This window comes from Centropristis striata, chromosome 18 (assembly GCF_030273125.1).
Source record: "Centropristis striata isolate RG_2023a ecotype Rhode Island chromosome 18, C.striata_1.0, whole genome shotgun sequence".
NCBI lineage: Eukaryota > Metazoa > Chordata > Actinopteri > Perciformes > Serranidae > Centropristis > Centropristis striata.
The window spans coordinates 21,539,164-21,552,811 of record NC_081534.1 but is presented as its reverse complement, the minus strand read 5'-3'; the positions used below and the strand labels follow the sequence as shown (position 1 = coordinate 21,552,811).

General features: G+C 39.9%; 1 protein-coding gene across 1 annotated transcript in view; it reads right to left on the bottom strand.

The window, feature by feature from the left end:
- The window catches only part of syne1a (spectrin repeat containing, nuclear envelope 1a), a 169,426-nt gene that overhangs the window by 102,929 nt on the left and 52,849 nt on the right, over positions 1-13,648 (bottom strand). The window contains exons 48-55 of the mRNA XM_059356191.1: positions 13,149-13,354; positions 12,906-13,067; positions 12,525-12,804; positions 11,508-11,680; positions 9,221-9,530; positions 8,381-8,545; positions 6,193-6,552; positions 4,536-4,672 (exon numbers count right to left, since the gene is read on the bottom strand). Coding sequence (XP_059212174.1) covers positions 4,536-4,672; positions 6,193-6,552; positions 8,381-8,545; positions 9,221-9,530; positions 11,508-11,680; positions 12,525-12,804; positions 12,906-13,067; positions 13,149-13,354 — 1,793 coding nt within the window. The remainder of the gene's footprint in view (positions 1-4,535; positions 4,673-6,192; positions 6,553-8,380; positions 8,546-9,220; positions 9,531-11,507; positions 11,681-12,524; positions 12,805-12,905; positions 13,068-13,148; positions 13,355-13,648) is intronic.

The window sequence follows — 13,648 nt, the reverse complement described above, 5'->3', positions numbered from 1 at the left end:
ATGATATATTAAACAGATATATCATCATGAACATTTTAGTGCATTGCATTTTTTCACCAGGGAGTTATTAAATACTGAGAAATGTTTCTGTTGTTCATATCCTTCTATAGGAGTCTATGGCTGGAACAGCAGAAGCTCAGACTGATAACAAAGGGTTTTTGAAGAACTGTAAAGACTTTTGAGAAGCATTTTAACAGAGAACTTGACTAAAACTATAACTCAAAATGTTCCTCTTTAAGTGAGCGAATAAAACAGACAAGAACAAAGTAAAATCGTGAACAAAACTAATAGTTAAAAACTGAAATGGGTCATTTCAAAGGGGCGACACCTGACCTCTAGATATCTGAATGAAAAGTGGTTACCCAGGAGACATACTACTTTATGCTAATCTCATGCAGTTTTTGGCATGCGGTATAAATGTGTTTTATTTTCACCTATTGTATTTGAATATTTCTGTATACTGGGGTCCCTAAACAGTCTTGAAATTGTATAAATTTGATATGACTGGGAAGCAGAGACTCTTGTGGATTCAATGAACCTAATGTTATTCATGTGTGATGATGTTAGTCCCCACAGTAGCCATTTCAGTGTATTGAATTAGTGTGTTTTTTTTTTAACTTGACCTCACTGTATAAAATGACCTGCTGTGCTCTAGGATAATCACAACCTCTAGGATATACCTTTAAATCAACCTTTAAAGGTATATTGATAGAAAGGGGGTTTCTTATCAGTTTCCAGAACAGAAGTGGTCGCCATCCAATTGCCAAAAAACCCCAATTCCTGTTGAAGTCGTCAAAATGTCTTAATTTTTTAAAAACTAAATTACAGCATGGCTTTTTCTGTGGTGTTCCTCAAGGTCTTGTTGTCTTAATTGTGTATTTTGAAGGGCTTATTGATGTTGTTAAATTGTTACATTTTGCACCAAATCTCAGTAACAAATGGTATATACTAGAGATGGGCGATATATATCGTTAACATTGGTTTGACGATATGCAATTTTACATTATCGAGTATTTATATTATCTCAAAAAGGAAACAAACTGATGTTTACCCATTTAATGTCTCTACATTGAAGTTTAACTGGGAGTCTCTTGGATGCTTAAGTTTAAAGAAAATAAACAAGAGCTTTTGTTCTGAAACATTTTGTCCATCCATAGATGTCCTGGTAAGCAAGAAGAATTTTTAACAGTTTTTCTTTTTGATAAAATAAATCACAATTCAGAAGATATCGTCAGATTATCATTATCGGAATTTTTTTTTAAATAATCAAGATTTTTTTTTTGCCCATATCGCCCACCCCTAGTATATACTGAGAAAACTGCCAAAACAACTTATGGGACATAACTGAGAATGGGAATGGCCATCATATAATGTTCCAAGACTAAATTTTAATTTTCAAAGATTTTGAAAAGGAGCTGAACCAGAATATATCTTACAGATGTGTGACTAGAACAACTTGAGACACAGTACTGAGGTGAAATCTGAGATCAGGTCAAACGAGTTAAATCCACCTCATTACTCATTTTCACCTCACTATAAGCTGTATAGAGCACACTCTCCCTGCAATGGAACTGAACAACACGGATATACTTTCTAGGGATTCTGGCCTTCTGGAGTTATTTATGGGTCAGTTACATGATTCTATATTACACAAATGGTAAAAGTCCTTTTTATACTCCAGGAAAAGGGATATGTATTAATAAAAAACAATATTTTGCAGTTAATAGCTTATAAAATCATAATGTGGGTAACACAGATTGAAAACTGAGGAGATTTAGGACAACAAAGGAAATGAGTCACTTGGTTTCATAAATATTGGGCACAGGGTGAAGGTCAAAGGTAGGAGTCTAGACGAAGGAATGGAAAAGATGACAGCAGGGAAACAAGGTGCGCAGCTGTTTCAGCAACGGTTACTGTCCAAAGGGAGGCATGAAAAAAACCAAGGTAAAAGCAAACACACAACCTTCTATCCACACACACATACATACAAACACCCTTGAGTTTTAATGATGCGATGAGAGCATGAAAGGGTAGTACAGTAGGGATGGCACGAGAGTGGAAGAAGCACTTTTTTCTGCTGTGACAGACAAAATCTGGCACGTGCTATGAAGAGGACGGGGGAGTAACTGCCTTTTCCTCCTCTATCTCCTCTCCACTGGCTCTCTCTTTTTTTCACTCTCCTTGCTCTTCTTTCTGCAGAGCTTAATGCAGGACAGGTGCAAAGAGCACAGAGGCCAAGTCTATTACAGACTAAAAAGCCCAGTGAATGAGGAAGGGTGCTGTTTTTGCCAATCAGCATCCAAAGCAAATTACCCGCCAAAGCTTCTCCAAAAAGTTGACCTCACTCGGGTTGTCTGCCAATAAATGTTAGTCACAGTGTTACATCCCACTACCCTGCAAAATCTCAAAATATTAATATGATATTCATGAGAATTAAGTAGATCATTTGTGCTACTGTAGGCTTCTCATATTTGTGCATGCATGTGTTGAATATGTATGGTTGTATGCATGTTCTTTTGTATGCACTGCTGTTCTTTTGAATTGGCTAAATGAACACAGGCTCACTTGTGGGCTTAAAAAACAGGCAATTAGAGCTCAGTAAATAGACCAAGGCATGCAATGTATCAGCATGGAAAAAAATAAATAAAAAGAACATCCGTATGTATCTGATTTCCCTCAACTCACACTCAGCCTTGCATAAAATTAAACCCAGAGAAGGACACAAACCAAAACAAACACAGTGAACAAGCGGAGGTGAAGTGAAGGTAGTTAGATGTCGCATAGCAACTGGTGGCTCTGGTGCTTTATGTCACCTTTAGCCTTCGTCTGGCTGACACACATGTCACAACTCTGTGTGCGAGACAGCCACACACGCACACACAGGAACACACTCCTCTAATACAAATAAGCTTGTAAAACTGAGCACTAACCCTGCCCACTCAAACATGTGAGGGTTTTTGGGGGAGAGCTCTGCCTTCTTTCTGTTGTGGTTCTGCTGCTGTGTTATGGAATGAATGAGTGTTATGTATATAGGCTTTTTTGTGCATTTTCTGTTATTATGTGGAAGACAGTTCCCCGACTGAGCTAATAACAGGGTTAAAATCTTTATCACAAAGATATATTCTGTGTGTTTGATATTATGATATTGGCAAATAGATGTGAAATCATATCAACGATCTAACAAACATTCAATGGAAGAATACTCATATACTCATATATTTGACTTAAAGAAAGAAAGAGAAGCAATACTACAGTGTAAAATACTGTTACAAGTCAAAGTCCTGCATTCACAATCTTCAAACTGAGTAAAAGCATCAAAATATGCATAAAGTACCACAAGCAAAAGTACTCATTATGTAGATTTCAGCGTGTTTATTTTAATATTGGATTATAGTTTTTGATGCATTAATGTGTTCATCACCTAAATGTTGCAGCTAGTAAAGCAGGAGCCATTTCTTTTCATTATTATTAGTTATGTATTTTCTATTAACACAAACCAACACACCAAGACTCATAATGTTTATAGTAATTACACAATTATAAATTTTCTTAAATGTTTTGCCCTACCTTCACCCTGCCCACACATTCTTTAAGTCAACATTATTGCTTAAAGTATTTTTTTAAAACATACATTCAGTACTTTTGATACAATTGCATGTATAATTAACAGAGATCATATTGTTTTAAACACAAGTTTTGACAACCTATCAGTCAGAGAATTGATTTCAAAATACTATTGTTGGTCTACAAAGCAGAGTCAGAACTAAACATGGAGAGGCAGCATTCAGTTTTGATGCACCACATATCTGGAACAAACTCCCAGAAAACTACAGGTCTGCTGCAACTCTCAACTCTTTTAAATCAAAACTGATGAAGACTGACTTTTCTGTTTGCCACTGCCTTCCAGTAATATTGCAATGTAACTTTTATTCCTTTGATATTTGTTATTTAAAAAAAATATTTTATCAGCTCGCTTTCAATTTAAATTTTCATATTTGGATGTACTTCTATATATTTTCTTATTTTTTTATATTTGACTGTCATTTTATACATGTCTCTTTCTATACTTTTAATGTTTTGTGTAAAGCACTGTGAATTGCCCTGTTGTTGAAAGGTGCTATACAAATAAACTTGCCTTGCCTTGCATTAAAAAGTACATTTCCCTCTGAGATGAAGCAGAGTAGCAACATAAAGAAGCATAAAATAAAAACACTCAAGGAAAGTACAAGTACCTTAAATAGTACTTAAGTAAATTCCCCCACTGCTAACATGGAAATAAATGATGCAAAGCAGCATTGTTCTACTGTTTGGCATGCATGAGACAAGATTCTTGTAAATTACATGTAAATTACATCAAATTGTGTTTTGCTCAAGCTATGCAACTCATTCAACAATAACATGGTCAGACTATATCATCATGATATGAATCTGCTCAAACATGCCCCCCCCAAAAAATCTCAGTTTCCTTTCAAATCCACATAATGAAAACAAACACCGACACATTCTGTTTACTTAAGCAGAAAGTCTCCACTCACCTGTTGTGCTGTTTGATAAGCGCAGTGACCCGGTCTGATTGTGAGCCCAGGTCTCTGGAGTAACGCACCAGGTCGTTCAGTTGGCCTTTCAACTTCTCTGCCATCGGCTCGGCGCTCTGCAAGCCCTCCAGTATATCCTGAACAACACAAAACAGAAGCCAGCTGGCTCAGTGTGTGTGTGTGTGTGTGTGTGTGTGTGTCAACGAGAGACGAGCACCCAACGGATCTGCATGACACCCTTCAATAAGTACACTCGCATTCCTATTCACACCCTGGCTTCGTCTTTTTAGCTCTTCTCACACACACACACACACACACACACGCTCCAACACATACTCACAGTGCTGCTTGTACAATAGCATTTCTGTTCTTCGCGGAGTGTGGCAGGAAGGAGCTGTGGATAACGTTCTCCCGCTCTCCTCAGCGTGCCTCACATTCTGCACTCACACAGTCATGAAATCCTGTCCCATGAAATATGTACAAGCTCTCTCTCTCTGTCGCTCTCTTGACTCTCGCTCGCTCGTTCTCTTTCTGACGTATGACCAATAAACAGCCCTCCCTCCCTCCCTGTTCTCCTGGACCCGTTGCTCTCTTCTCCCTCTTCTCCTCCTCCTCCTACCCCTCTACTACTTTCTCTCCCCACCTCTCTCCTCTTTCTCCCTCCTCCTCCCACTCCTTGCACTCTCACACATATTTTTTCCTCCTCCTTCTCACTCTCTCACGCTCTCTCCCGGTGGAATTCAGCTGTCAGCCCTCACAGATGCAGGATTGGTTCAAACGCACACAAACGAGCGCGCAACGAAAACAAGGCTGGACACAGGAAACAGGCTGCAGGAGGAGGAGGAGAGAGAGAGAGGGAGAGAAGCGGAGGAGGGGAAAGACTCCTCCTCTGTTCTTTGACAGCCCCAAATTGAGGAAAAGCAGAGAAAGGCATGGCCGGAGGAGGAGTGTGAGGGTGTGCGTGCTGGCATGGCCTTGACAATACAGAGAAATTGTCACACTGTAAACATCCTGTGGAGGTTAGAAAGAGAGCGGCAGGGGAGGTGAGGAGCGAGAGCATCTAAGAAGCGACCCCTGCAGTCGAGAAAGACATCACTGTACACTTCGGTTCAAACAAGTCGGAGAACAGAGAGGAGGGAAAGGGGAAGGAATTGGAAGCAGGAATGTTTGGGAGGGAGAGATAGTGGAATATAATGGCAAAAAATAAACAAAAGGGGGAGGGAGAGAGGGGACAGAATGAGGAGAAAACAAGTGAAACTGATGGGATTGTAGCTGTCACTCCTTCGTCATCCCAGTAAAGCTGATTTACAAACTAATCTGTTTTTAGGATTTACAAATAGAATGGATAATTACTGACAGAGAAAGCATAGCTGGATGCAGAGGATGTATGTCTGCACAGTGTGTGTTTGGTGTGTGTGCCTGTGGGTACTTTCCATTAAACAATGCTAATCACCTTCTCTAAAATTAACATAGCGTGGCGCAGCACAGTAGCCGCTGTCAGCTTTTCACACATCACAGTCGGCCAACCCAAATCTCAGTTGAATAGAAGAGTTTTTATTATTTATTATTTTTTGAATAAACTATTGTGAGCAGATGAATAGTGAATAATTCAGACATTAAGCTGCCATTTATTTTCAGTCCCGTGCTACTACTATACCTTAGCCAGCTGCCATCCCTCCACCGTTTCCTCGCCGTTGCTCCGCCCTTCAGCTTTAATCAACTCCTGGCTCCACCCCCTCAGACGACCGTCCAGCTCCTTTAACTCGTCCTCCAGCTGGGCGGTCAAGAGGTCGTATTCCTCCTCTGATGCTGCCGCTGCGGCCAGGGCCCCCTCCAGGCCGTCTCTGGCCCTCAGGGCGGCCCCCTCCCACTGCTCCAGAGCTTGGGACAGCGCCCCCAGCTGTCGGTCCATGGCCTCGCAGCCTCCCGCCGCCGTGTGCTCCGCCGTGGACGCCGCGCTGCGACGTACCCGACTGAGGCGCTCACGGCCCTCGAGTAGCCGACACTCGACGCGCTCCTGGAGAGAAAGGGAGGGTAGACAGGAGACAAAGTTGCTAAGGAAACTGCAACCTCCGATTCTATTTAAAGCTGCCTACATAGATTCCTCCTGTCTCCCGCTCCGTCACTTTCTGTCTTCATCTCTTTGATTCAGTGTCTGCACCATTACTTCTGATGCTCTGTGTTTTTATTTGCCATCTCAGTTTTCTCTCACTATTACTGGTTTCATCCTCTGCCTCCATTCTTTGTGGAAAGGTAGCACTTGGAAAGCAGAGTGTGTGAAAAGCAAACACTTGAGTGTGATGTGATATCATTGAGCTGATAGAGGGATTAAAAAAGGGGGTGAAAAAACAGCAGCTGATCGTTTTTGTGTGTGTATGAACATTAACCTTGAGACCATGAATGGGAAATGAGAATGGTGCTTGTGTAAACAACAAATTATATTTCCTCTTCTACTGAAAAGGCTTCACACCATGTCTCCACAAACACACATTTATAAAGTGATAATTAGGGCCCACGTGTGAAATTTAAATGCAAATCAATATCTCCTCACATATTTTCCCTCCTCAGTAATTGCAGTATTGTTGAACAGACACTGCTCTTCCTTCTTTTTCTTTTCCTTTTTTTACGGGGTAATAGACCAACTTAGTGGCGGTAAAATGTGCCAGGAGAGATTGAGATATTTGGCTCTGATATGGGAACAAACTGAGAACCAATTCCAATTCCCTACATAGTTTGCCCTCCTTCATAGCAGGAGTCCATTAAGATTAGATGGGTTCAGATAATTCAGCAATCAGTTACCATAGCAACAGATAACACCTTCAAAAAACTGGGTGTAGTTTCACCAACACACAACACATCCTAGAGGCACGTTATAAGTTAAACTGACAGCGGTGTTAATTCAAAGACACATCACTTATGTTACACCTCAAACTAAAAATAGACACAGACGCTAGGCTTGATTACTGTTCTCATGTACACTAATATAGTGAGGAATACTGGTGTATATAAAGGTAATACACAAACAATTAGTATGAGCAGGCTTATTTTCATTATCAATTAATCTGCTGATTATTTTCTAGATTCATCTAAAATCTTCGGGCGTATAATAGTTGGATTGACAATCCAAAACACAAATATATCCAGTTTTATATGCTACAGAACATAGAACAGCAATATATGCCCATATTAGAGAGGCGAAAAACTAATTTCCGCTATCTATGCATCCAATTTTTTTAATAACGATTATCAAAATAGTTTTATTTTTATGCTGAGCATCGACAAATTGTTGCAGTTCTATTAGCGACTGCTTAGAAATGTTACAATTCATCACAAAAACAAACATACAAAAGGGCCAGTGAACACACATAGTCCAAAGAAGAATTAATAAAGAATTAAAAATGAACCTCAGCAGAAGCTCAGTTCTTGAAGTGCTTACAAAAAATGTAAATTTGAACATCTGCAATTCAATGACAACTGGGCAATCTCCATCTGCTGAAAAAAGATTGTGCGAAATGATTAAAAACTCAAGAAAAGCTGCTAAAAAAAGCCCTGTGATGAGACTGTTCTGAAATGGTCCAAATAATGTTAAGATAGAAAGGGTTGCTTTGACGATAACGTCAAAGTAATAAAGAAGCGGCACACCTTTGCCCACTCTGCTGCACAATAGGCTTGTCACCTGTCAGACGTGGCACACTATCATCTGTCAACCTATGGATGAGTTTTTTCCCCGGGATTTGTCAAATTTAGAATTTGTTGCTCTGACAAAAGTCCATACAAAGAAAACAAAAGGAGCGTCAGCCGGCATCAACAAGAGGATTTCTTTGTATGTTGACACCCAGCCTTACCCTCACTTCTGACAGTTTCTTTTTGATGGAGGCAGAGTCTCCTGATGTATCAGACCAATGATGGAGCTCCTCTCCTGCAGTCATCAGCCAATCAGTGAGCTCCCGGACAGCCTCCAGGTATTCTTGGTGTTCCAACACGACGGCTTGCGCTAGACGTACTCTCTCCTGAGACAATGGAGAAAGCAAACAATGGGTGTAAAATAATTACACACTTATTCAGTGGTTCGGAATATTAATAACATAGTTTGAATTTAACCTCTAGGTCACTAGAATATTCGTCTGAAAAAACTTAAAATACGCCCTCATAACACAAAGTTTGGACAACATGTAGTTCATTAACATATTATGAAAACTAAAGACCTCATGTTTTTAACACAGTACAACATTCATATCTTTAATCATTATTATGCAAAATATAGCCTGTAGAGGGGAGGGTTCTCTGTGTTAAGAATTTAAGATAAATGTATTGATCCAAAATTCTGGAAAAATTAAATGTTTAAGCTTTAAAAAAGTTACAAAACAAACTAAAATACAATTAAATAGCTATATGTACTATATAGTAAAAGATAAAAAAATACATGACAAATATTAAAATAAAACAGCTACAGTCATGGAAAAAAGACCACCCTTGTTTTCTTCAATATTTTGTTCACTCTTATGAGCTATTTTTGTTGTTATCATTATATTTGTCCAAACAAATGTACCTTAAGGGAATTGCACAGGTTACTGTAAGTGGTGGATGATGGTGACAGAGACAACAACAGTGTATCATGCTATTGGAAGGAATGACCAGAATTTCTTTTTTTTCTGAATATATAATTAGATGAAGTAAGATTGTACCTCCACCAGGGCTGTGAGATCGTCAAACTGCACCTGCAGCTGTGTGCGTGCACCATGATTAAAGCTGGCATCACCAGTCTTCTTGAATAGTTCTCTGGCTTTTTCTTCCAGGCTGGACAGCGCCACCTGGTGGTCTTCTAGATCAGCCAGCAGAGCTCTGAGTCTCTCTAGCTGGGAGGCCTTTTCTCTGGGGCCAGGCTGTGGGGTGAGAGGGGCGCACACCTCCCTCTCTACAGCCTCCATCCAGCACCGCAGCTGGGCAGCACTCTCCAGGTATCCCCCCCACTGGGACACAGTCCACTCTAGACGACTGCAGGGAAGACAGTACATCTCTGTGTTAGTCTGGCACAAATGGGAATTGTACATTGTGAATAAACAAAGACAATCTGAACAAATATGTAGAGTAACCAGCATGTAGGCAGAATTGTTTTATTTATTTATTTACAGATTATTTGATCTGTAAGCAATATCAAGCATGAAATATGCAGATTAGGGGTGTAACAATACATCGATCTGGATTGACATATCGCTTCAATGATCAACAATTGATGCAAAGTGAGAATATCAATGCATATCATCTTTAAGATACACCTTTATTTTGAAATTTCCACTTAAATTGGGATGATTTTTAGTTAAAATGTCTGAATGAGCTCAGTAACAAAATTATCAAATCCTACTTTGGTGTCTTTTTATGAGTTGATATAAATGTATTTGTGTTAATAGAGCATATTATATGTATTGAATTGATTTATGACAGACTATGTGATCAGATAATATCAGCAATGACCGTATCATTGTCCAAAGAACTTATATATATAATATTGTGTTGTGATGAAAGATTTGAACCACTCATACAGCATCACCAACACCATTTATATGTAATCTGGTAACTTTCAACTCAGATAATCTAATGCATATATCCCCCAATTATAGACATCACTTCAGACCTGCCCTTTCACCCATGTGCCTTAAATACAAGACAGAAAATAGCACTCTTACTCATGTATTTGGTCATGTTAAATAAGCTGCAAAGGTATTGGTTGGATATGCTTTCTGAAATAGAAAAAATATCCTCATCCCTCATCCTTGGCTCCCCGAACAGATATGTAACATCAAACCCCAATGAGAGATCTTACTTATGCTGTGAGGAAGAATATTGCAGCAGATTAGTGGAAAAAGTTCCAACTGTTAAAAGCTGGCAGAGAGTGCTGCTTGATATAGTGCCATTACACTATCTCACATGTACATTACATTAGAAAAGACAAATTCTAAACAATTTGGGAACCCTGACTGATCTACGTAACGCTGCAGGGATTTTCTTGAATATTATTATTGCACATTATCATTATAACCTCTAGTGTTGTGTGTATAAATCTGAGCTGTGTTTTTAGTTTGTTTACTATGTTTCCCACTGAGGATTTCAATGTATCTACTTAAAAGTAAAAACAAATAAATATATATAAATATACAGGTACAGTATATCACTTTGTACCCTGGCTATGGCCAATAAATCTAAATTGTCTGTAATACTGGCTTAGTGCCTTTATCCCCTTTATCCCCTGGTTCAAATACACACAGGCGTAGATACACACCCTCAATTTTCCTTGCCATCTGTTACCCCTGCATGTACAAATAACGCCAATATCCGCACACACACACACACCTCTATTTCACCTGCTACCCCTCGCCTCCTGTTATCTCTTCCCCTTAAAACGCAAACACACCCCATGTGTGACCCACTGTTTGCCATCCACCATTTAGTCCCTAATGAGATCAATTTTTTCTAGGAGGGGCCATAATTGCTCAATTAAACACATACACGTACACAAAACGGATGCACGTGCATGCAGCCGTGCACGCGCGCACACAGAAAGGAACACACTAAATCAGATACATCAATCAGAATTACAAAATGAGACAAATACTTCTCATTATGTATTTAACCTAATGGTAATTAATGGCATTGAGACATCGATCTATCATGATGAAAATAACCTCTTCCCAAGAGAGAGGAGTTTTTGGCACACAGGTAAATGGCCTCTAAAGTGTCCAGGGGTAAATGATTTAATGGCACAATAAAAAAGCACAAATTAAGAGTGGTTGAATAAAAATGTTCACTGCAGTTTGTCCAGTTCCTTTAAATGTAAATCTACAATGAAATTATGTCAGAATATTAAGTAAAAGGCCACTTGTGTAGAAATAAAGCATAAAAACCGATTTAATTGTGCAACTAAGGACTAAACCATTGCATTATATTCAAGATAATGGACCAAGGTGAGCAGTCTACCTGTGGCAGCTCATGGCGGTCACAAGCAACGTGGCCCACGCATCCTCCACTTCCTGTAGCTGAGAGCGGACCACTTCCTGTCCGGCGGCTTGATAGCTGCGCAGCGCCAGCTCGCCCTTACCCATCGCCATATTCAGCTTGACCTCCCCCTCTCCTTTCAAAAGCAGGATGTCCTGTGCAAATAGAGCGGGGTCACAGTGAACTGGATTTAGATGTCAGAGGTTTGGACGGATACTTTCTCAAGCAAACAGCCCCATCTTGTGTTTACCAGAACAACTGTAATACAAGTCTGGGAAGTACAGTAAAAAGTAAAGATCCTGAACAATATTTAAAACCTTTTCAGATATTTTGCATCAATAAAACCTTCTGCTACTCAAGGAGCTCTATGCATCTTACTTTCCAGGCACAAATATGATAACTTTTGAATCCTTTTAAACTTATACTGCCGAAATGGAACAAAAATCCAACTGTATTTCTATCTCTTATGTGACTTTAAGTTCCCCAAAAAAGGCCTTGAGCAGAATAAATGAATAAATAAGGAAACAGATGAAAGAATAGATTAGTTAAGAACAATATTCATGTGTGCAAATCATACAGGTGCATCTCAACACATTAGAATATCGTCGAAAAGTCCATTTCCAGTAGTTCAAGTCAGCTAGCACCAAGTATTGAGTGCATATAGATAGACCTACTGTTCAGAGGCCAACATTTCCATATTAAACATACTTTTTAAAATTGGTCTTTTGTAATATTAAACATTTTTGAGACACAAAATTGTATGTCTTCATTAAATGTAAGCCATAATCATTATATATTTTTGGAAGAAATTCAATAATTTAAGACATGAAATGTTTCATTCTGTGTAATGGATCTATATAATGTGTTATTTCCACTTTCTGAATTGGATTACTGACATAAATAAACTTTTCTATGATATTCTAATTTATTGTATTGCACCTGTATATATTTCATTTAAATAGAAATATGTTTAGTCTACCAGCCAGAAACCCCTCTCACCTGCACCGTCTCCAGCCTCTGCTCCAACTGCTCTTTAGTCCCCATGGTGCTGTCTACTGTACCCAGTCTCTCCTGGATTTCCTCCAGCCAGGCCCAAACCCCTTGGAGAGTCTCTCCAAAGGCCTGGCTCTCCTGGCAGCCTCGCAGCTTCTCCCTGGCCACCTTCAGCAGGGCCTGGTGCTCCATCTGGAGCTGGCCCGTCACTCTGACCTCTCCTCCTGACCCCCGGCCTTCTTCAGACAGAGACTGGGCTTCCTGGCAGAGACGCTCGATGGAGTCCCTTTACGAGAGAGAAGGATATGTTATTGCGAAGAATATTCATTTAACAGCCCACGCTGTGGCATGTATAATATGTGGCCTCACACACCCACGTATACACACCTTCTTGCAAGCAGCTCCTTATGGAGGTTTTCCATCCTCTCCAGCTCTTCTGTGGCGTCTGGGGCTCCTTGCTGGCACTCTGCCCCAAGAACGGGCTCTCTCTTGAGGCTCAGATCCATCTGCTTCATCCAGTCTCTTATACCCTCCACGCAGTCATTAAAGCTGGAAAGGAGAAGAGGCAAATTTCCATTTAATTCAAATTCCTTTGCATAATCACATGACACAAAAAGAGTGATGGCTTACTTTCTCAGAAGGTCAATGCTCTCTTCCAAGTCTCGCTGGCTCTGAGAGCAGCAGTCCAGGTAGTTCTTCCAGCCTCTCTGACAGGAGGAGAGATGCTCTTGGACCTGGGCCGCTCCAGCTTTAGGCAGGTGGAGCTGGAGCCTCTTGGCTTCCTCACAGACCTGAGAGAGACGCTCCTCGCTCTCTGATGACTGCTCCACTGACACCTGTGGATGGAGGATGAGGAAGAAGTGACTAATAGAAATTTCCCTGCAAATTCAAAGAAATAAGGAGCCACACACTGTAAATTTGAGACTAGAGATTCATTACTACTAGCTAGCTGGATTGTATTTACTTCAGCTACTAAAAATGATTTTGGTATGACAAACTTGGCATCATGGCTGGTAAGCTAATTAAGGATTGAAATATCAAGGTTCAAGATTCACTCTATTGTCATTTCTTTCAGTATTTTCATACACAGAAGAAACAAAATACCGTTTCTCCACAGCTTCAATCAGTAC